The sequence below is a fragment of the Mus pahari genome, chromosome 12 (genome assembly GCF_900095145.1).
Source record: "Mus pahari chromosome 12, PAHARI_EIJ_v1.1, whole genome shotgun sequence".
NCBI lineage: Eukaryota > Metazoa > Chordata > Mammalia > Rodentia > Muridae > Mus > Mus pahari.
The window spans coordinates 16224176-16246546 of record NC_034601.1 but is presented as its reverse complement, the minus strand read 5'-3'; the positions used below and the strand labels follow the sequence as shown (position 1 = coordinate 16246546).

The 22371-nt window shown below is 52.5% G+C and overlaps 2 protein-coding genes across 5 annotated transcripts in view; one reads left to right on the top strand and one right to left on the bottom strand.

Moving 5' to 3' along the window:
- The window catches only part of Clcn2 (chloride voltage-gated channel 2), a 14281-nt gene extending 1265 nt beyond the window's left edge, over positions 1-13016 (top strand). The window contains exons 2-24 of one of the 2 annotated variants that reach the window (XM_021208996.2): positions 1606-1762; positions 1916-2047; positions 2373-2501; positions 2594-2727; positions 2832-2909; positions 2991-3069; positions 3199-3324; positions 3406-3490; positions 3591-3692; positions 4754-4838; positions 4954-5109; positions 5427-5496; positions 5736-5846; positions 6126-6339; positions 6670-6803; positions 6977-7149; positions 7252-7366; positions 7526-7599; positions 7810-7869; positions 7985-8023; positions 8161-8265; positions 12340-12426; positions 12544-13016. In XM_021208996.2, coding sequence (XP_021064655.1) covers positions 1606-1762; positions 1916-2047; positions 2373-2501; positions 2594-2727; positions 2832-2909; positions 2991-3069; positions 3199-3324; positions 3406-3490; positions 3591-3692; positions 4754-4838; positions 4954-5109; positions 5427-5496; positions 5736-5846; positions 6126-6339; positions 6670-6803; positions 6977-7149; positions 7252-7366; positions 7526-7599; positions 7810-7869; positions 7985-8023; positions 8161-8265; positions 12340-12426; positions 12544-12738 — 2640 coding nt within the window. In that variant the 3' untranslated portion in view covers positions 12739-13016. Of the gene's footprint in view, positions 1-1605; positions 1763-1915; positions 2048-2372; positions 2502-2593; positions 2728-2831; positions 2910-2990; positions 3070-3198; positions 3325-3405; positions 3491-3590; positions 3693-4753; positions 4839-4953; positions 5110-5426; positions 5497-5735; positions 5847-6125; positions 6340-6669; positions 6804-6976; positions 7150-7251; positions 7367-7525; positions 7600-7809; positions 7870-7984; positions 8024-8160; positions 8266-9704; positions 9859-12339; positions 12427-12543 lie in introns of those variants that run through there. The other variant, XM_029544369.1, reaches the window with a different exon arrangement.
- Fam131a (family with sequence similarity 131 member A) lies at positions 12936-22371 on the bottom strand. Of its 3 annotated transcripts, XM_021209001.2 has the most exons (7): positions 22215-22371; positions 20981-21042; positions 19921-20063; positions 16739-16832; positions 16301-16483; positions 15915-16031; positions 12936-14577 (listed from the first exon to the last, which is right to left on the bottom strand). In XM_021209001.2, exons 4-7 carry the CDS (start codon positions 16806-16808, stop codon positions 14114-14116), a joined length of 834 nt encoding a protein of 277 aa, XP_021064660.1. In that variant the 5' UTR covers positions 16809-16832; positions 19921-20063; positions 20981-21042; positions 22215-22371; the 3' UTR covers positions 12936-14113. The 3 variants fall into 3 exon arrangements, with proteins under 3 accessions (XP_021064660.1, XP_021064659.1, XP_029400230.1); XM_021209000.2 differs by lacking the exons at positions 20981-21042; positions 22215-22371 and adding an exon at positions 20637-20811; XM_029544370.1 differs by lacking the exons at positions 19921-20063; positions 20981-21042; positions 22215-22371 and adding an exon at positions 19459-19555.

The following is a 22371-nucleotide window of genomic DNA, read 5'->3' as shown; positions in this document are numbered from 1 at the left end:
GGGCCGATGCAGGAAGCAGGAATGGGTGTGAGAACTGAAACCTTTGTTCCAGCTGGATCTAGCCAGGTACCCCACCACCACCATCACCACCCACGCCCATGGAGTGTCCCTTGACCTCATAAGAAGCAGGGGTCCTGAGCTTTGAGATGACTCATGACCACCATTGCTGAGAAGCCATTCACTCTAGTGTCACCAGAATGGGAGACCAAGCCCTAAGGAAAGAAAGTAGCCCAGTAGTTCCATTTTTATCACCTTAGGCTGGAGTTTGCCCGGGAGGATAACAGGGAGAAAAGGCTGTAGGAGAGGGCCTGGGCTGTAACTGAGTCACAGAAGTGCCCAATTACCAGAGACTATGAAACAGAATAACTGGTATGAGAATACAGTGCCAATCGATAGTGGAGGCAAGCCCTTTTGTTGGAGATGGCCCATATCCTGGCCATCCACGGGTCAAGAAGAGGGGCATTTGGCCATGGAAGCCAGGCATCTAATGAGGAACAGTAACTCTTTTGCACCAGCAGCTTCTCCATCTCCTTCTGTCTGTGGAATGAGTTCTCAGGGTCAAGCGGCTCCCTGCTCTGGCCTCTCCCACTTCCCCTCCCACCCTTTTGTCTTGCTCACCTCCTCCCACCTGCTGTGTTTCTCTGTACACTCTTCCTCCTCCTCCCTGCTGTGGACACTTTGTGTTGCTTTTCCTTGACTCTTCTTTCTGCCTTTCCTCTGAAGTTCCTCTTCCCACTGCTCCCCCTTTTCTTCTATGTCTCACCCTGTGTCTCTATCTTTCCCTCCCCCCCCCCACAACCCCAACAGGAGCCCTTTGTGTCCTGAAGCTCCGCGGGTGGCAGCCAGAATCTGCTCCTCCCCACCCCCCAACACACGCCCAGCTTGGCAGGTCCAGCCATAACACTCTCCCTTCCCATCAGCCTAGTAGCCACAGCCTTGCCATCTCCAGCCTCGGTGGTCCTTGAACCTGTCACTGACCCCAAGTGCAGTTCCAGAGTAGGACTGAGGCCACCCAGCGCTGCCTATCCAACCAAAGAGGCTTTCCACGTCCCCTGGGCTGACGGGCTAATGGGGGTTTGGGAGTGGAGAACGAGAACAAGGGGATTAGGGTGGGTGGGAAGGGTGCAGCTGAGTTGGTCACAGGCCAAAGGCCCAGCAGGAACGTGATAAGGATTGGGGCTGGGACCTCCTAGGCCCAGCTCTGCTGCTCTCAGCTCCACCAGGTTCTTATTGTTGTACACATGCCCTTGACTGCCCCTCTGACCTTCCACCCTCCTCCCTTCAGACTGCCTCAGGTTTTTCCATCTTTTCCCTCCTCTGGACCCTTCCCTCCTGCTCCACCCTTGACTTACTAGAAGAGGACCGATTATTCTGCCACCCCCAGAGCTGTGTCCCTGTACCTTGTCTGTCTCCATCACTCTGGCCAGGACAGCCCCCGCAGTCTGCACTGTGCATTGTTCCCACACCCTGAGCCTGAGTATAAACTGGATTCAAGATGGGGTATACAGTGCGGGAGCTGAGCGAGGGGAGGGGTCAAAACCCAGGAACTCTCTTCTCCCCACCTCAGCCACGCAGGCTCATGCTACATTGTGTCCATTGCTCCAGATGTATGGCCGGTACACTCAGGAACTCGGGGCCTTTGCCAAAGAGGAAGCTGCTCGTATTCGCCTGGGAGGGCCTGAGCCCTGGAAGGGGTCCCCTTCTGCCAGGGCTACCCCGGAGCTCCTAGAATATGGACAGAGCCGATGTGCCAGATGTCGCAGTAAGGTCCAGATTGGGGCAGGGACCCGGGTGTTCTATTTTGAGGGAGACAAAGACCATTAGAGCTGCCCATGGGGGATGGGGAGAAACAGGGTACAGAGAAGGAACACTCTGGGACCAGCTTCTTTATGCATCTTCCCTTCCTTGCTTCCAGTTTGTTCTGTACGCTGCCACAAGTTCCTGGTGTCCAGGGTCGGTGAAGACTGGATCTTCCTGGTTCTCTTGGGGCTCCTCATGGCACTGGTCAGCTGGGCTATGGACTATGCCATTGCTGTCTGTCTACAGGGTGAGGGCAAAGGCTGGCGAGGTAACCTCTTTCCTGCATGCCACAGTTGTTTAGGTAACTTGGCTACTGGCCACTTTCTCTGGCCAGTCTGGCTGCCCATCTCCAGGCAATAGTGACTGCCACTTGCACGGGCCACACCTTCCTCCCTTCCAACGGTCTTATCTGGGATGGGCTTTGTCCCAGTGAATGACTTCTCTAGCCTTCCCTTCCCTCCGTCCCAGCTCTGTACACTTGTCTTATCATTGTGAACCAATGGCAGGCAAGGTGCAGGGGGGGGGGGGTGGATGTGCATTGTAAGTCCGGCCAGCATGTCTTCTGCCCACAGCTCAGCAATGGATGTCCCGGGGCTTAAACACCAACATCTTACTCCAGTACCTGGCTTGGGTTACCTACCCTGTGGTCCTCATCACTTTCTCTGCCGGATTCACCCAGATCCTGGCCCCACAGGCTGTCGGTAGGCTAGGAGGAGCTGGGGGAGGCTCAAGCTTCCCGAATGGAATGACCTATGTAATCAGACAACTCTCCTGGGCACGTGTATCTCTGCAGGGTCTGGCATCCCCGAGATGAAAACCATCCTTCGGGGAGTGGTGCTGAAAGAATACCTCACCCTCAAGACCTTTGTAGCTAAGGTCATTGGGCTAACCTGTGCCCTGGGCAGCGGGATGCCCCTTGGCAAAGAGGTAATTGCAGGTTGGGGAATGAAGGAGTGCCTCCCATTGGAAGAAAAGGCCAGGCGAAGGTCCAGAAAGTCCCGTCCCTACTCACTACCGACCCCTACCTCCAGGGACCCTTTGTGCACATTGCCAGCATGTGTGCCGCCCTTCTCAGCAAGTTCCTCTCCCTCTTTGGGGGTATCTATGAGGTAAGAGGAAAGCCTTAAGATCTAGATGAGGGGAGGGTGGTCTGCTGAGCCCAAGCTGACACTGCCTCCCATCCTTGCCAGAATGAGTCCCGGAACACTGAGATGCTAGCTGCTGCATGTGCAGTAGGAGTGGGCTGCTGCTTTGCGGCACCAATTGGAGGTAGGCAGGGCTCCATTCGGCACAGCCTAGCCCTACATGTGGCCTCTCCTCCTGTACCTCTCTTCCCCTGGGAGTTAAGTCCATAGGTCAGACCCTGGCCTCAAGGGTGATGTCCTCTGCCCCCTGCAGGGGTCCTATTCAGCATTGAGGTCACCTCCACCTTCTTCGCTGTTAGGAACTACTGGCGGGGCTTCTTTGCGGCCACCTTCAGTGCCTTCATCTTTCGGGTCTTGGCAGTGTGGAACCGTGATGAAGGTGGGAATCTTAGGGGAGGGAGATCTAAGGTAATTTAAATGGGACACAGTTAGACCTGCCCCCCCTACTTCTCCTCTTTAGAAACCATCACAGCTCTCTTCAAAACTCGGTTCCGACTCGACTTCCCGTTTGACCTGCAAGAGCTGCCAGCCTTTGCTGTCATTGGGTAAGGAGCTAAGGGGAGGGCATAGGTCAGGAAGGAGGCATCCTTGGAAAGGCATGTACTTCTCATGGAAACCCTACCCCTGTACTTCTTTCTTCTCTAGCATTGCTAGTGGCTTTGGGGGAGCCCTCTTTGTCTACCTGAACCGGAAGATTGTCCAGGTGATGCGGAAGCAAAAAACCATCAACCGCTTCCTCATGAGGAAGTATGTTGGCTCCCGACTGTTCTGGGTTGCATAAGGACCACGTGGGGAGAGAGGGAGGCACTGAGGGTCTGAAGTAGAAGCCCAGTCAAAATAAGGCACTTCAGCAAGGTGGGGTAACACAGGTCTATGATCTCTGCACTGCCTAGGCTGAAGCAGGAGAACTGTAGCAAATTCTAAGCCCTCTGTGGCTACAGTGTGACACTATGTCTCCATCAAATGAAAACATAAAGGCTGCTAAGCTTGGAACATTGTCTGATGCTGAGAAACCACCTGGAAATGGTTACTTCTGAACCATAGGCAGGGGCTGGGCACTGAGGTTTTCTCTGGGCCGTCCAGATAGCAGGTAGTGTTTGTGCCTCTCAGTTTACCCCATGACTGGTGTGTGCGAATGGATAAGTTCTCTCTAGAATATAGCTCTTTCCGTTAAAAGTCTGAGAACTGGGAATGTGAAGGTATCTGAGACATGAGAGCTGCTTCCTACAGGACTCCTGGTTGACCTTATGAGTGACCTTGGCTTCTTCCACACTGCCTTCCCTGGCTGGCCTGGAACTCTCTATGTAGCCCATGCTGGCCCTGAACTCAGAGATCTACCCGCCTCTGCCTCCCAGTGTGAGGTCAGAGGTGCGAGCCACTGCACTGAGTTTACACTGCTATCCCTTAAGTCACCATTGAGGGGCAAAGAGTGGCAGAGACATCTTTAAGCCCTCATATCACTTGTCCTTCAGCTGGGGCTTCTGAGAGCAGAGCCAGTCACAGCTCAGACTTGTCCAAGAAAGGGCTAGACATGGGTTTGCTGTTGCTGCCTCCTACAGGGTCAGGGAAGAACACACACACACACACACACACACACACACACACACACACACACGCCAGCTCTTATAGTAATCCCAATCCACCATCACCCTTGGAGCTGTGGCATCGAACACAATAAGAAGGACCTACTCCCAGGCTCTGTGCTTTGATACATAAGCCAAGGCTCTGCTCTGATCTTAGTCCTGAGATAAGTAAGGCTCCTGGCCTATGGTGTCGCTTGTCTGATGCTGTGACCCCTCTGTCCCTAGGCGGCTGCTCTTCCCGGCACTGGTGACTCTGCTCATCTCCACTCTTACCTTCCCCCCTGGCTTTGGACAGTTCATGGCTGGACAGGTAACCCCCCGTGAGACTTGTGAAACATACACACAGCAGCATGACTGGGACTGCTTGTTCACGTTCGCTCCTTCCTGGGTCCTGAGCCCCAAACCTGAAGCACTGTGTTCACTAGCTCTCACAGAAGGAGACCCTAGTCACTCTGTTTGACAACCGGACGTGGGTCCGCCAGGGCCTGGTAGAGGATCTAGAACTACCCAGCACTTCACAGGCCTGGAGCCCACCACGTGCCAATGTCTTCCTTACTCTGGTCATCTTCATCCTCATGAAGGTGAGACTCCTTCCACAGCTGTGTACCACTAATGTTTACCCAGGCCACTAAATACAGGTGCTAGCCCAAGCGCTTACCATGAATCTGAATATTGTGACAAAGGGACTCCTAGCCCTGTTTTTTAAAGATAGTGAGTCAAAAGATAAGGTGTAACTGCCGAAACAGCTGGCCAGATGTGAGGATTTGAACCCAAGCCATGTAGTTGTAGAGTCCTTTCTTTTCTCTTCACCTCTGGGGACTCTGGGCTAGCTGGGAAGATTGCGCCTGATGGGTGAGCAAGGTCTGCTTCCCCAAGGCTGAACCCATCCTCCCTGCAGTTCTGGATGTCTGCGCTGGCCACCACCATCCCAGTGCCCTGTGGGGCCTTCATGCCTGTCTTTGTCATTGGTGAGTCTGCAGCTGCCTGCCTCCCACCCCTCATACCCACCCTCATACCCTCTGGCTATGGCTTGTAGAGTCCTTCTCTGCCCAGGAGTGGGTTTTGACCCAACTCTAGCCCAAACCCCAACTCCCATGGGACTGCCCCTTTACAAAATGACCCACTGGTCCCTCCCCCACCCTTCTGACCCTCTCTCTTCCTAGTGTCCCCCCACTACCTCTTTCTCTTCCTAAAACCCTCCCTGAAGGAGCAGCATTTGGGCGGCTGGTGGGCGAAAGCATGGCCGCCTGGTTCCCAGATGGGATACACACAGATAGCAGCACCTACCGAATTGTGCCTGGAGGCTATGCTGTGGTTGGTGAGCATCCAGTTCTATTTGCTTTGAGGTGTTGAGAATCAAACCCAGGGTATTGTACATGCTAGGTGCGTATTTATACTCCCAGCAGGGTCCCCAGTCCATACTTGCATTTGGAGACCCATGGCCCAGCTAGACTGTGGGGCTCTGGTGCCCCCTGCTGGCAGGCTGGAGTACTGTTTGGGACCACCCTGAGGGACTCCCAGAGACCCTTGCCCCGGGGAAGGGATAGTATCCTGAGGAACTGAGCATCCTTCAGAGACTGAGCATGGCTGTTCCCAGGGGCGGCTGCGCTTGCAGGAGCAGTGACACACACAGTGTCCACGGCAGTGATTGTCTTCGAGCTCACGGGCCAGATCGCTCACATTCTTCCTGTCATGATTGCTGTCATCCTGGCTAATGCTGTTGCCCAGAGCCTGCAGCCTTCACTCTATGACAGTATCATCCGCATCAAGAAGCTGCCCTACCTGCCTGAGCTGGGCTGGGGCCGCCACCAGTATGAAGGGCCCAGTGCAAAGAGGGTGGGAGTGAGGGGTAGGCCTCCCTGGACCCTTCAGCCCCACCTCCAGCAAGGTCCCTTACCAGTGAGGCTGAGACCCTAGCTGTTTTACATTAGAGCTGCCCTCACCCTGGGGGTGGGGGGATGGGTGGTCCTGTAGTTGGCCTCTACTGACCCAACCCAAGAGGAGGGTAGAGAATGCTAACTGCCCCAGGGCCCTCCACTCCTGTCCCCTCTGGTTCTGCACCCTTATGACACTGGGGTGGTGGTAACTCTGGGCCAGTCTTCCATGCTGAGCACACACTGAGTGCACAGTTCTCCCTCCAGGCAGTACCGGGTGCGAGTCGAGGACATCATGGTTCGGGATGTACCCCATGTAGCCCTCAGCTGCACTTTTCGGGACCTGCGGTTGGCACTGCACAGAACCAAGGGCCGTATGTTGGCCCTAGTGGAGTCCCCTGGTAAGGCCAGGAGGGGTCCCAGGTGTTTTGGGCGTCGGGAAGGATCAGGGAGCCCAGAATGAGGCTTTCCCCTTAGGGATGCAGCCTCTGTCCAGAGCTTCAGCATGGGTGTAGACGGCAGCAAGTAGGAAGGTCACTTCCAGCTCCTGAGTCCCTTCCCTTGCTCTGTCCAGAGTCCATGATCCTACTGGGATCCATTGAACGCTCACAGGTGGTAGCACTACTGGGAGCCCAGCTGAGCCCAGCACGCAGGCGGCAGCACATGCAAAAGCTAAGAAAAGCCCAGATGTCTCCACCGTCAGATCAGGAGAGCCCCCCTAGCTCCGAGACATCTATCCGCTTCCAGGTAAGGGGAAACCGCTCCATACCCACACATTCTCCTACAGTGTCAGCCTGTAGCCCTGTTGGTCCTGAACCATAGTCTCCCAGCCCCGTCCTATCTATGCAGGTGAACACAGAGGACTCGGGCTTCTCTGGAGCCCATGGGCAGACTCACAAGCCCCTGAAGCCTGCTCTAAAGAGAGGGCCCAGCAACAGTACAAGCCTGCAGGAAGGTACCACAGGTGAGCCATTTCTCCTCCAGCTCAGACAGACCCGAGCCACACTGCAGCTGCATGAGGGTACCCAGGCAGACAGGGAGGAATAGGAAAAAGCTCTCCCCTTGCCTTCTGTACCTTACCCCCACCTACCTTGCCCCTCTGGACCTTGGGTTTGGAACACAGGCAACATGGAATCAGCGGGCATTGCCCTCAGAAACCTCTTCTGTGGCAGTCCACCTCTGGAGGCAACATCGGAAGTGAGTAGCCCGGATTCTGCCCTCTGCTGCCTGCCCAGCTCCCTTTCTGAGTCTCCCAGTTAACCCTACAATGACTCTTCCACTCGACCTGCTTCCTGCTCTGCTGTCAGCTCTGCCCCTGCAGCGTGCCCTTCCTCCTGGGCTCCATCCCATCCTTCACGTCCCCTCTCCCTATAACCTCAACTCCTCTCTGCTTTGGCTCTGACCAAGCTGGAAAAGTCGGAATCCTGTGACAAGCGCAAGCTGAAGCGGGTCCGGATCTCCCTGGCGGTACGTGCGCCCCTCCCCCCGCAGCTCAGGAGCACCAGGCAGGGAGGGCTGGGCTTTTAGGTGGGGCAAACCTCCCAGAGCCAGGGGTACATCCACCTTCCCATCTCCCTCCTAGAGTGACTCAGACCCGGAAGGCGAGATGAGTCCTGAGGAGGTAAGATGCCGTTAGACTCTAAACGGTTTCTTCCTGGGTGTGTTATCATCTTGGGAGGAAGGCTGGCAAACCAGCCTTCGGGGAGGTGAGAGTGGAATTTCTGGGTTCCCTTTCCCTAATCCTCAGTCTCTTCTCAGATCTTAGAGTGGGAAGAACAGCAGCTAGATGAGCCAGTCAACTTCAGTGACTGCAAAATCGACCCCGCCCCCTTCCAGCTGGTGGAGCGGACTTCTTTGCATAAGGTAGGCCAGGGTAGAGACCTGATAGTCCTACCTAGGTCTGGACTCAGACTAGTGTGGTAAGGAGGAGTAGGAGACAGTACACTCAATGCTGTTTGTAAAACTTACTGCTTTCAGCCATGTAAGTCTGTAAGCCAAGACTCCCTAGCCTTGTCCTGCTCCTTGGTGGAGCCAGGCATCAATTTTCCTCTGCTCACAGTTACCCCATGGAATTCTGGACCAAAGCAGCAACAAAGACACAGCTTGAACTGGGTGGAAGCCAGAAGGCCAGGCCAGGGTCAGAGCTAGGCAGGAGGCTGCCAGAGCCCAACAAGGCTGATACACACCCACGCTGGGAAAAAAAGGAGGGGAGGGGTTGGAAAACAGGCCAGATAAGAAAATCTAATAAACAAGCTAACAAATAGTCCAGAAGGATGAGGCCACTGCAGTGAAGAGATAAACAAAGATGAGAGACACCAGTAGGGGGCTTGGAATGTCAGACCCCAGAGAGTCTAACAGCAAGCAGTGCTAGGGAAAACTGAAGCTGAGGAAGATAGCACAGCAGAGGAGGCAGCAGGAAGGGATATGTACAGATAGATGGAGGCAAATGGGCTACACATGGAAGAGGAATGGGCTCCCAAAGCTGGGCTGGCTGGCACCACTGGGTACCTGAGAGCTGCCATGTAAAGCTGGGGAATGTGGGCTGCCCAACCAAAGCCAAGGAGTGCTTTAATCCCATTTTTAACAGACTTAATGTGGAAGCCTCCATTGGTAGGTACAGACAAGAGTGAAAGGTTGGCATAGACACAGACTGTTGCTTTAAAGTCAGCCCACCAAACACATACAAGCAGAGGCCACCAGGAGAGGAGACAAAGGAAAACAAAACAGCTGGGCGGTGGTGGCCCACCTCTCTAATCCCAGGAGAGGTAGGCAGATCTGAGTTCAAGGCCAGCCTGGTCTGCAGAGCAATTTCAAGGACAGCCAGGGCTATGCAGAGAAAACCTGTCTCAAAAAACAATAAACCAAACAAAGCAAAACCAGCAAAAGGAACCTGTGGAGACCTCAGATGAAATGAACGAGGAGCTGCCGTGCCAGGGCAGAAGGGGAAGGGGTGGGCGAGAAGGTGGAGCCTGGCTTCCCCAGACCTCAGGTTTTCCCAGTCAGCAGCCATCTGTTGTCTTTCTTTTTCAGAGATAGGATCTCGTATAGCACAAGCAGGCCTCGAACTGTGAGAGTTTGCCCATCCTGGTCTCTCAGGAGACCACAGGCACACACCATCACACCCTGCTATGATTCCCTTGTCATACAGAATGGTTGTGATGGCTTGCTAAGTGCTTGCTTCATGCCCAGCACTGTGCTAAGGTCTTCATGAGGGTAATTTAGTTCTCATGGCCACTCTAGCCAATGGGTGATGTGACATTCCAATGTTTTTTTTTGTTTTGTTTTTTGTTTTTTTGAGACAGGGTTTCTCTGTGGCCCTGGCTGTCTTGGAGCTAATTCTGTAGACCAGTAATGCCACTCTCACAGTCTATAAACGTCACAATGGGTCAGCCACCACAAGCAACTAAACACAGCATGAAAGAACACAGAGATCCACCTGTCTCTGACCCCCAAATGCCGGGATTAAAGCTATGCACCACTGCCGCCCGGTGTGACATTCCCATTATTATATAAGAGGAAATTGTAAAATAAAATTGTGTGAAGAAATTAAGTAGCCAGGCGTGGTGGCGCACACCTTTAATCCCAGCACTTGGGAGGCAGAGGCAGGCGGATTTCTGTGTTTGACGAGGCCAGCCTGGTCTACAAAGTGAGTTCCAGGACAACCAGGGCTACACAGAGAAACCCTGTCTCGAAAAACCAAAAAAAAAAGGAGCTGGTGAGATGGCTCAGTGGGTAAGAGCACCTGACTGCTCTTCCGAAGGTCCGGAGTTCAAATCCCAGCAGCCACATGGTGGCTCATAACCATCAGTAACAAGATCTGACTCCCTCTTCTGGAGTGTCTGAAGACAGACAGCTACAGAGTACTTATTTACATATAATAAATTTTAAAAAAAGAAAAGAAATTAAATTGCCCAAAGTCACACATCCAGGGAGTAGCCATGCTGAGCCTGAACCCAGAGACAGTCTGACCTAAAATCGTGAAGTAAGAGTCATTTGCCTGCATCAGTCTCTCAGAGTCAGGCCCAAGACCCAGCTCTCCTGGCGAGGCTCTCAGAATTCTTTCAGAAGGCTCCGTTGTCCTGTCAGTTCAGTTCCCAGGCCCACATAATGTGGGCCCGCCCACCCAACAGGCTCCCTGGTGTCCAATTAAATTAAAATTGAAAAGAACAAAGTAGGTGTTTGTTATAAACTTAAACTACCACAGGAAGGGAAGAAGCCCCCAAGGAACCACTAACACAAGTACAAAGGATGGGAATGATAACATAAAAGACCAGAATTCTACAGCTTCAATTCTTTTTTTGTTTTGTTTTGTTTTCCCAAGACAGGGTTACTCTGTGTTGCCCTGGCTGTCCTGGGACTCACTCTGTAGACCAGGCTGGCCTCGAACTCAGAAATCCGCCTGCCTCTGCCTCCCAAGTGCTGGGATTAAAGGCCTGCACCACCACTGCCTGGCTACGGCTTTAATTCTAAATTAGAATCTACTAAGAAAGCAGTAAGCTGTGATCCCTTTAAGGTCAGGAGGGTCACTTTCTGAGGGCGAGAACACAGGAGACTTTAGGAACCTCACGGTGGCAGCTAGCTAGAATAGGTAGAGATTAGGAGATCGACGAACCCAAGGTGATGCAGCAAGACTAGCTGAACCCAACTCTTCTGCCCAGCTGTACAAGTTAACAACTAGATTAGCCATTCTGGGCTTCCCTGTCTCTAAGTCGGAATGTCATAAACTCAGCATGCTGGTAGTCCCCGACCCTCAAGAGGTAGAGGATCAGATGATCGTCATCCATGAGCTATTATATAGCAAGTTCAAGACCACCCTGATATGTGAGCCCTTCCCTCCAAAAACCTGGGCCACTTTATGGAATCCTGGTGCTACTCAGGTTTGGAAAAGCCCTAGAATGGCAGAGCCCAGCTGGAAAAGCAGGAAATAAGAAAACTCATTCCATTCTCAGTCCAGAGCATAGTGGGGCAGAGCTGGGCAGAACGGCACAAGTGGAACAGTGACCATTGTGGTGACTGCCCGTCACAAGTTGTACACAGGCCTATAAAAGCACACTGCCTGCTAGGTCACTATGATTTGGAATGAGCAGGAAAACGGAATTGTTTAATAGCTCCTTCACAGGGAGTGAGGAGGATTATGTGACCTTAAGCTAGGAGAGCTTACAGTAAAGATATTTCCTCCAAGGGAAGAAAAGGAAATTAAGGCTAATTTGTTGCACATAGGGTTCAGTTGTTGCATGTAGGGTATAAGGTTATATAACAAGAGATTGCTAACTACATGACAGTTACAGGTACTGAAGAAACATGACTTCAAAGACTGAATTTCTAAGATGGGTGTGGTGGCACACACCTATAATCCAGTACTTAGGAGGTTGAGGCTAAAGCAGTATTATAAATTCAAGGCCAGCCTGGGCTGAGTGTACTACTTCTGGAGCCATAGCTCAGTGGGTAGGAGCCTGACCCAGCATATTTGACACCCTAGCTTCAGTCCCCAGAACCACCAACACTGAGACCCTTAAGTATGCCATGTCTTGTCCTTCCCATAATTTAGTATAATAATAAAGTATGTAAGGCATAAGACACTTGGGACCACCAATCTTGAGTCACCTTTTATGCCACGAGGCTCATAGATGTACCCCAAACAGTAGATAACCAATTCCAGGAAATGCCAAGAGCTGTTTTCAAGACAGCAAATGTAAACTGTTGATAAAGTCTGAGGCCTGGTGGTCACATCTGATGGCTTGGGGAAGCGTGATAGACACAAGCAGCCTTGAGACTTTGGGATCTAAGCTTTGGGACACAGGAATATTCTCCGAGCTCAAATGTCCCTCCGGCAGCCCCTCCCACTGTCACATCCCCAGTTTGCCCTGGTCCCCTTTGGCTTGTGATTGAGATATCCCTTGGATATCAAGCCGAGCTTTTCTGCTCTCTGTTCTGCAGACCCACACCATCTTCTCATTGCTGGGAGTGGACCATGCTTATGTCACCAGCATTGGCAGACTCATTGGGATTGTCACCCTAAAGGAGGTGAGGTGACATAGCCAAAGCCACTTACACTTCCAAATAGCATCAGAGCTGTCTGGCTCCCCCAGGGGCTGTGCTGGGGAGGAGTCTGAGGCACACATCTGACTCTTACCTTTCCAGCTCCGGAAGGCCATTGAAGGCTCTGTCACAGCACAGGGGGTTAAAGTCAGGCCACCCCTCGCCAGTTTCCGGGACAGTGCCACCAGCAGCAGTGACACAGAGACCACTGAGGTGCATGCGCTCTGGGGGCCGAGATCCCGCCACGGCCTCCCACGAGAGGGTACCCCCTCCGACAGTGATGACAAGTGCCAGTGAACCCCTTACTGGGGTGGCCTGCATTCCTTCAGCAAGCAGCAGTGACCAGAAGCTGATCCCAAGGCCACCCTAACTGCTGGGGGATCAGCAAATGTCCTGGCGGGATGTGGTGGGGTTCTGTGGCCCCTGCCCCATCTTTGAGAAAAGGGCAGAACTAAACTGGGTTTATACTGGAGCCTCCAATGACAAGATGTATATAGAAATTTACAAAGATTTTTATATTAATTTAATAAAACAATAAATAGAATAAACACCTAATTAGCCACTCATGTATAGAACACTTGTGCTGTTGGCTCATATTTTCACCTTGGATCCTCTTACCTGTTGCCCAAGCCTCTGAGATTCATTCTGCAGCCACTTACCAACCCCAGTGTCTCGGAATATCGGATCTGCCAGGGGCTTCCACTGGCTGATCAGCAACGCCCTGCCTGGGACAGGGCCCCCTATCACTGTGGCTACAGCCTTCCATTCAGCCAAGAAAAGCACTACCCTCTTTCCTCCCCCAAGGACAGCTACTCTCTCATGACTGTCCATTCATTGGCACAAATCTGGCTACCCGGGTTGCCCCCTTGTGGTCCCCGAAGAAAGGACAAGGCCCTCCCAGCTCTGTAACAAGCAGAGCCCTTACTTTTTCCAGTTCCGCCCTACTGAGACTCTGCATGTGCCCACACAATCTTGCCATGCTGGGAAAGGGCCAGGGTGGAGGGAAGGGGGGGCAGTGAAGGGGGCAAGGGCACACTCTTTCATCTTTTCCAGTGCCTCCCAAAGAAGATCGGCTCAAAGAACAGACCAGAAACCCCCTGTCTTTAGGGGAAAAAAAAAAGGTTTAGAGACAATGGAGAGGTGAAGCACAGCAGAGCCCAGCTGGGCAAAGGGGACCCTTAGGGGATGGCTCAATCTGTAGACTCCGGGAGGGCATGAGCCAGCCCCACAGGTGGAGGTGGTTCAGTCACACGCCGCACATGGACTCCGGTGAAGAGAAAAGCAGAGGAGAGGGGTATGGGGGAGGGGGGAAGGTGTGTGGCCAGGCTTCCTCCATTTCCACCTCCTCAGCCCAGCCACAACCCTCTCGGGGTCAAATCCCAGGAGGAAATGTGGCATTTTGGATTCAGGAAACATGAACGTCACTGTCTGCCACAGCTGTAGCCATGCCCCAGGGGCCCCGGGCAAGCCCCGGCAAACCCCATGAGTGGAAGCAGGACATGCGCCCCTAGCCTGGCCCCTGCCTCCTCTCCAAACACTTTCATGCAAAACACACAATGGAGAAGTGAGTGCTCCCAGAAGCCCTCGAAAGCTTCAGAGCCCACATTTGGCCACAGAGGCTCCGCCCCAGGCAGCAGCCCGGGGAAACATGCCCCCACCGGGCATGTCTGGATCACTGGTCCACCTCATCCTCATCTAAGGATACCACCCCAGAAGAGGCCACATCAGAGACTTGCTGCTGCCTTTCCCAGCTCCCTGTGGGCAGCGGGCAGAGCAGCTGGCAGTCCTTGCAGGAATCAGGCTCCTCCTCCTCGGCAGGGGAAAGGCAGGATTCTGAGAGCGGTGAGTTGTAAAGGGAGTCCTGGGCCTCCAAAGGACCCAGGCTGCGGAAGGCACTTTCCCGGCTGGGGGGCAGCCTGGCAAGGAGCAGCTCTTCACCCAACATCTGGGAGGTCATCCTGGCTGGGGAGCCCAGTAACCCATCCTCCAGGCTGCACAGACTAGAGCACAGGGTATCTGGGGACACGGTCTGTGAACAGTCGCTCTCTGGCTCCACAGAGCCCTGGCGCACGGGCCGGGAGAATCGACGACCTGTGAAGAGGTCCTGGAGGTGGCACCCCAGAGGCCCAGCCACGTCTGTGAAGGGAAGGGGAAAAAAAAAAAAACAGCTTTGCTGGCTCCATTTCAGTGGGTCAATGTGGAAACCACATAATCACAGACTCCCACACCTACCCTTACGGCTGTGGGGAGGGGTCATCAGGGGAGTCAGTAGGAACCGGGCAACCTGAACAAGTCTTAATCTCTGATGCTGCAGCTCCTTTCATGGTGAATTAGAAATTCTAATAATATCTACTTTACAGTATTAGATCAAGAGGAAGGAAGCAAGCAATGCAAGACCACTATACAACCATGTAGGTTGCTCATTACCCAAAGCAGTAAAGGCTAAATTGTCCTTGCTCTGCTCACTGAGCAGGGCATCCTACCACAGGGCTGTGCCCACCAGAAAAAGCTGTGCATTGTTTAAAATTTGTTCAAAGATTATATATACACAGACTTTCAATAAATGTTCAAGGATAGCCTGAGCTATAGTAAGACCCTTTCTCAAAAACAAAATAAATTAAGACCCTCCCCCCCCCAAAAAAAATCATAATATACTTATGATTCCACCTTGGCCTTAAGCATTCAACTCAGTCCCCTCTGAACCGCAGCAGCGGCTCTGTGCCTGCTTTAAATGCAGGCTTGGCCTTGAAAACCTTGTTAATTAGCCGGAGGAGTAGGAACTAGTAGGTGATCTTCAAAGGCAAATAGTCAGGCACTCGGGGCAGGGGGTCCTGTGAGGCCAGCCACCAGAAGCTGCGGGGAAAGCTGGCCACACAGTCTGAGGAACGGAAGATGAAAGAGGAGCTGAGCACAGCTGCAAGGCCCCCAGGGTCCCTTTCCACAAGCACTGGCCCCAAGCAAGACCCACAGGCTGGAATACAAAGATGCTGAGCTGGAGCCAGCATCCTGTGGAGTCCAGGCCCAGCATGCCTTCCTGTTTGCTTGGGATTGCTGCCCTGTGAGGTGCTGGGTACCTTGCTGCCAGATCATCTGTCCAGCCATAGCCAACCAAAGCCCCCTCAAAGAGGTGAAGCAAGGGTACCACAGATTCTTCTGGAAACAAGACTGTAGTAGTAGGGGGTATGCAAGAGGCACCATGTTCCCTGGGCTTGTTTCTTCTTTATTCTGAGAACCGCAAGGCTCACTACACACAGAGAGAGCAGGCTCAGCACCTATAGAAAAGAGCTGTTCCATTTCAAAGCGCTGTTTTCCCACCTGAGGGTAGCTGGTGATCTTTGTCCTTGAGGTGTCAAGGTCAGCCTGGATAGTCTCTTTCCTCCGGTCTGGAAGACTTAAGTTGCTCTGGGAGGCTCAGAGTGAATCACACCTACCAGGCAAGTTGACCCCAAGTGGCAGAATCAAACACTCCTCACCTGTGTCAATTCCCCCAGGAAAGTCCTCGTCGTAAGATTCATCGGTAGAATCATCACCATCCACTGAAGACCATGCCCGGAGCTTGGCTTCTGCAATAGCAAACTGTTCGGCCACTCCTATCAGAGAGACACAGTGTCAACTGACATGCACAGGAGCTAAGCTACCACTAGGGCTGGCTCTGAGGACAGGAGATGTCCCTGAGGTCTCTGGGGAGAGAGAGAGAGAGAGAGAGAGAGAGAGAGAGAGAGAGAGAGAGAGAGAGAGAGAGAGAGGGAGAGAGAGAGAGGTGTATGGAAGAACTCCAGCCCCAGTGCCAGAGCCAGTGAGATGAGAGACAGCAGCCCTGTGATAAATCTATAGGGCTAATTCCCTTCCTGCTACCTACCTGCTGCAAAGCGAGCCTCTTGTTCACCCTCACTGAGGTCTGAATAGGAGGAAAAGGCTGATTCCAGAGCAGCCGGTGAGTCACTAGGCTTGCTCCAGCCCTTCCATTCGATAAGGTGAGCCACACGGCCCTGGGCCATGGCTGTGGGCTTGGTCACGTGGTCCTTCACTACCTGGGAAATACCTGGAGGTGGGAGAGAGAAGTTGGGTTGAGGGCAAGGGTTAGGGAATAGCCAGTATGGAAGTAGGTGGAGAGGGTAACAAAGTCTCTCCATGTCCTTTGGGTAGGAGGGGGAGGAAGGGCTAGGACTGATTTGCAAAAATAAATCCCCAAAAATTCCCACAGGAAATAGTCCCACAGTAATCAGTCCCACAAGACATGAGGAAAAGAAGGAAGGAAGGACAAAATGGGCAGAGAAACAGACATGGGGGTACATACCATGCAGGGACGATCTGGCCAGTGCAGCGATCTCCTGGATGGTTAGAGCTCTCCGGGACTTGGGCAGCATCGCGACTGTGTCTCCAACATTCACCTTGAGTAACACCGTCAGAAGGTTAGTGGCCGTGACAGAAACAACCTTCTTTCCAACATGCTCCTGCGTAAGCCAAGGCCCCATTGGTAGCCGGGAGCTTGGGAGAATGCTAGGATGGCATGTCATGTATGTCCTATATGTGGGAGAGGGGCACAGTGGCCAGCAGAAAGGGCTAAGAAGCTGGAGTCCACAAACTATCTTCTTAGGGAGCAATGGCGACTCGGGTCCAAGAGAACAAAGGAAGAGCTGAGCCTCCATCTTCCCAGCTCCCAGTAGGGAAGGAGACAAGTGAGGAAAAGAAGAAATGTGGAGTAGTGAACCTCTGAGAAAAGGATGGGCCTGGTGGTGGCGCACGGCTTTAATGCCAGCACTCACGAGGCAGAGGCAGGCGGGTCTCTGTGAGTTCCAGGCCAGCCTGGTCTACAGAGTGAGTTCCAGGACAGCCAGGGCTGCACAGAGAAACCCTGTCCTTCAAAAAGAAAAACAAAACCAAAGAAGACAGGGGAGGAAGGGAAGGAGAAGGGAGACAGCTAAGGCAGACACGGTCTTAAGGTTTCCCCCTTCCTCTGTCCGTCTTTCGATAGATGTCCAGCTCCTTCTAGACTGCCTGCCAGAGCCACACATTGAGCATCACCAAAGCTAAGGCGATACATTCTCTTCCTCATATCCGGGTTTGTTTTCTAACTTCCTATTTAGTTACAACCATTCTCCAGGATCACCACCAACGCTGCCCTAAGCTTTGCCTGCACATATCTGATCCTAAAATTTAGCAAGGGCGCCAGGGAATGCAGCTCAGTTGGTATAGTGCTTGCCTACCATTCCCGAAACCACTGTTTGGTCCCTAGCACCACATAAACCAAGCCTTGTGACAACTGACACAGGATGCTAGCACTTGGGAGGTAAAGGCAGAAGGACAGAAGTTTAAGGTCATCTTTGGCTACTAGGAGATAGAGGGTAGCCTGAGCTATGTAAGACCTCTATCTCAAAACAAAGATATCCCTGACAACAAAGAATCCCTTCTGTTCATGCATGAAAGCCTGCCTTGACACTTTCCCACCACTGCTTCCCTTAAGCCTCCCCGTGCCCCTCCCCAGGTCAGCACAGGTCCCTCTAACCTCCTGTACATTTTCAGCCAGGAAGTCTGTATACCATCTTTTCTGTTCTTTCATGCTCCATCACTTTCCATGGCTGGCCTTCTCATCTTTTCAGTTGTGACCGAAGTATCACTCCCTCAGAGAGGCCTTCTTGCTACTCAAATAGTGGTCTATCTTCTCACCAGAGTCGCCAATGGATCACTATATATTCTACCAACGAACCATTAAGGGAGCCTACTTGCCAGGTGTAAATATGGTTTTCCTTCGTGGGTCTTTGCCTCTCTGAGGATTTTAGTTTATGATCACCAGTGTTTAAACAATGCCTGCTAATAGGTAAATGCATGGGCCAAGTGAATAAGACAAGGTATAAAGGTATACTTCCCCAAGAATACAGTGAATCAAAATGGCTTCATGTCAAAACTTGCACAATTACTAACTAAATCTAAATTTAAAAAAAAAATTTTTTTTTGATTTTTCGAGACAAAAGAGTTTTTCTCTGTGTAGCCCTGGCTGTCCTGGAACTCACTTTGTAGTCCAGGCTGGCCTCGAACTCAGAAATCTGCCTGCCTCTGCCTCCCAAGTGCTGGGATTAAAGGCGTGTACCACCACTGCCTGGCTAAAATGTTTTTGGTTTGTTTTTTTTTTGTTTTGTTTTGTTTTGTTTTGTTTGTTTGTTTGGTTTTTTTTTTGGTTTGTATGTGTGTGTGTGTGTGTGTGTGTGTGTGTTTTAGGGGGAAAGAAAACTTTTTAGAGAGATGAAATATTCCTCTGAGATTAAGAGCATTTGCTGCCTTTACAGAGGACCCAAGTTTGGTTCCAGTATCCACATCAGGTTGCTGTTATTAATCTAGCTCCAGAAGATCAAACACCTCCGGGCTCCATGGGCATACCCACACATAATTAATTAAAGATAATTTTCTTTTTAATTTTCAAAAGAAATAATGTCTCTTTTTAGGTTCTTCCTGTTATTCAGACGCTTAAAGGACTCTGCCACAAGGCGGCTTCTGCCTTTCCCTGGCCTTTCTTGAAGTCCAGTACTCATTTTTGCCAAATACCACCAAATTCTTTCACCCGTCCTGCCTGCCTCAAGGGAAAGGAATCAGCTTTTTAGGCCAAGAAGGTCATCAAAAGGTTCAAAAAGAACCTTACACAACGCTCCCTGTAACTCAAGGCCACAAGTGTCTCTTAGTAATAATGCTTCAACCCATAGATTTATTCTTTTTTTTTTTTAACACCCTCAATTCTCAAGCGCGGCCCCTCCCATGTTCTGTAATGCCTTGTACTCCGGAGGAAACAGGAGAAGGCAGGGTCAGAGTTAAATCCATATGGACTCCTAACTCCATCCTGTACCTGACTTAACGCTCCCTTAATAAGCCCCAGCAAATGTTTTCCTGTGCTGAATGTAACTGAGGCACACACCCCCTTCTCAGCATTACCTAATTCTCCTCCATTATGGTTGGTTCCACCTGGCACAAGCGGCCTCCACCTGCCCCTTGACCTCAGGCCCATCCTCCGTCCCTCTCCTTCAGTACCTGACTGACAGGGCCTCCAGATTGGCGCCGATAGCCTCTGGCCAGGCCTGTGGGAAGGAGAACCTGGCGGGTGTTTCCTGGCCGGTTCTCCTTCCCTCCCCTCTCTTCCCCCAGCCGGGGCCATCCATGCCCGGCGACGCTCCGCGCAGCTGCGGCCCTGGCCCAAAGAAAAAGGTGTATATCTCCCTGGCAACCCATCACCATGCAACAGGGTCTCCCGGGATACGGCCTGGGATGCGCTGACGTCAGCACCGAAGGCGCTAGCAAGCCAGCCCGCTGGCACCACGCCGAGCAGAGCAGACCGGCGCGGGGGCGGCCTGCCGGATAGCGCCTCCGCTAGCAGGAAAAAAGAGCCCGAAGCAGGATGGTGAGGCAGGAACGGGGAGGGGGGTCACACGAACCCTCAATGTGAACGCCAGCCCACCCCACCCCCGCCAAACAAGCACAGAAAAGGCGCAGCACCTCTGGCAAGTCCTGGCTGTCCACAGAAGAAGGACGGGGGGACCGGCTCCAGCCTCGGAGAGTCCGAGCAGATCCCAGGGAGGACAGAGAGAGACCTCGAGGGAGTTCGATCCACTCCACAGCCCAGGCAGGGTCCGAAGCCACTGAGGAGTCGGAGGGAAAGGTGTTCATCTGCATTCCCCACTTCTACCAAGACTGCCATTTTCACCGTGCTGCCCTGTCATTTTTTTATTACCCATCCCCCATCTCGCAGACAATCCGAGACCACGCACATACTCTCCTGAAACCCCCCCATCCCACAGCTGACTGTGGCATCCCTAAGGACACCTTCCTCTACAACTATTTTGCTAACAGAACTTAAGGTGAAACCCAAATATGGGTAACCCCCGACCTCTTCTCCAGCGTCTCAACCCCTGGAGAGTGCATGAAATTTGCCAACCTGTACTGCCCCCCTCCTCACTCTCCTTCTCCCTGTTTATTCTTTCCTCTCACCAATCTCAACGGGGCTATCACTCTATTCTTTTCTAACAAACCCTTCATTTTTCTAAGTTTCACCCTTGTTAGTTCTTACCTAATGGCCCCAACCCGAGTCTCCCCCTTTCAGTCTGTTTCCCAATATCTAAACCAGAGAGATTTTCCTCTCCACACCTGGCATTCCTTTCTCCTCCTCCGTTTCCCATTGCTTCCCAGACCACATGCATGATCTCTGCTCTCACCTCTGCGACTTGTCTGACAAGTCCATCGTCCTCCAGGCCCTTCGCGCTGCCACAGAAACATTTTGCCCAGCACAGAAATCATAGGCATGCTGGCTGTGTTGATGCAGAGAGCCCAAAGCCTGAACTGCTTCAGGCCCAGCTCCCAGTTCTATTCTTGTTTTGGCTCCGGATGCTGAGCCAGTCCCCTCCCCACTTGGAACTTGTGCCTAGTCACATAAGGAGAACACTCCTGTCTCATAGCTTTGAGGAAGTGGGAGTGCCAGGGACCTCGCCAAGTTCTCTGTCTTGTGGGGCTCATCTTAGCTTACACAGTGCCAACTGGCCATGCACATCTCACAACTAACCTTTTAGCTGGAGCAGACGTCTCTGTCCCTGGGCCTCAGCCAGTTGGTGGTCCTCAGAAATGCTACCAACCAGAAAGAAGACAGGTTACTGGCTACGCCTGACCCCCTGACCCCTACCTGGTACTTAATCGGGGCTCTCAAGGCCAGTCCTGAGGTCACACTCTTCCCCGACTACAGGAGGGGATGACTTCCTGAACTCCATGCAGACCAGAAGTCAGAGTGCCCTGCCACTTCTCAAATTCATAACCCACGAGGTTATTTCTGGGACTACAAATTCCAGAATTTAAGGGAAGTACACATTTCAGCCAGAGTTTATTTATAAAACACCTCAAATATCAACCATAGTAATGCTTTGTGTGATTGACCACCTGCTTGGAGATCCCAGGACCCATTCCAAACTAATTCCTTGACATAGGAGGTAGGCTGGCTGACCTAGAGCTAAAGCGCTCCTCTCCTCACCCCACCACTCCCAACCACATAGGGACACAGACACGTTTTCATGGAAGCCAAGGCCTGAGCAGGGCTCAGTGGCTATAGGAAGACCTGATGATGTCCTGTCTCTGGACTTTTTCTGCTCAGAGTAAGCGGGATTTGATTTTTTTGGTGTTTTTTTTTTTTTGGGGGGGGGGTAATAAGAATAAAATTATCTGTGAGCGTGAGAAGTTATCAATTTGCTCACAGATGCTCCACCTGGGGCTTCAGCCCCTTTAATCAACCCGCTGGTTCTGAAGCTTGGAGCAAGTGTTAGGCAAAAACTAGTGTTAGGTGGGGTACTTGACCAGCATTTGCAGGCTGACTCCTGAGGATGATAGCACCCAGGTAGGAGAGGCAGGTTCATAGCAAAGAGCCACTCCTAAGACACTGAGATCAGAGAGGCAGGTGTAGGCAATGAAGTATGTATATACAAAAGGCTAGTTGCCAGGAGCCCGGGAAGGTGGGGGCCGCAGGCTGGCCCGCGGCTCCCAGGCTGTGCCCCTGCAGCCACTCTCAGCAGCAAGAATACAGGCAGAAGGTGAGTACACCACGGAAAATCCCAGTAGCAGGCAGGCCACAGGAACAAGTCAGAGTCGGTTAGCCCCCTCGCCGTACGCTCCTCTGGCCCAACCCGCCTCCCTGACGCAGGCTCCTCCTTCTCCTTATACCAGCCCCCTCCTCACCGCCCCTACCACCCACGGCCCCACCTGGCAGCTATGTAGCCGGACTCCCTATCCATGCTCCGGCCTCCGCCTCTTACCCTGACCGGCTGAGCGCCGAGAGCCAATACAGCCCATGGCAAGGCACCCAGGCACGCTAGCCTGCGCTCGGGACCCGGGCCATCGCTTTGCAGAGGGTCGGGCCGCGGTCACCACCAGGGAGGGGACAGCTTGTGAGAAGGGGAGGGGGTGGGAGCA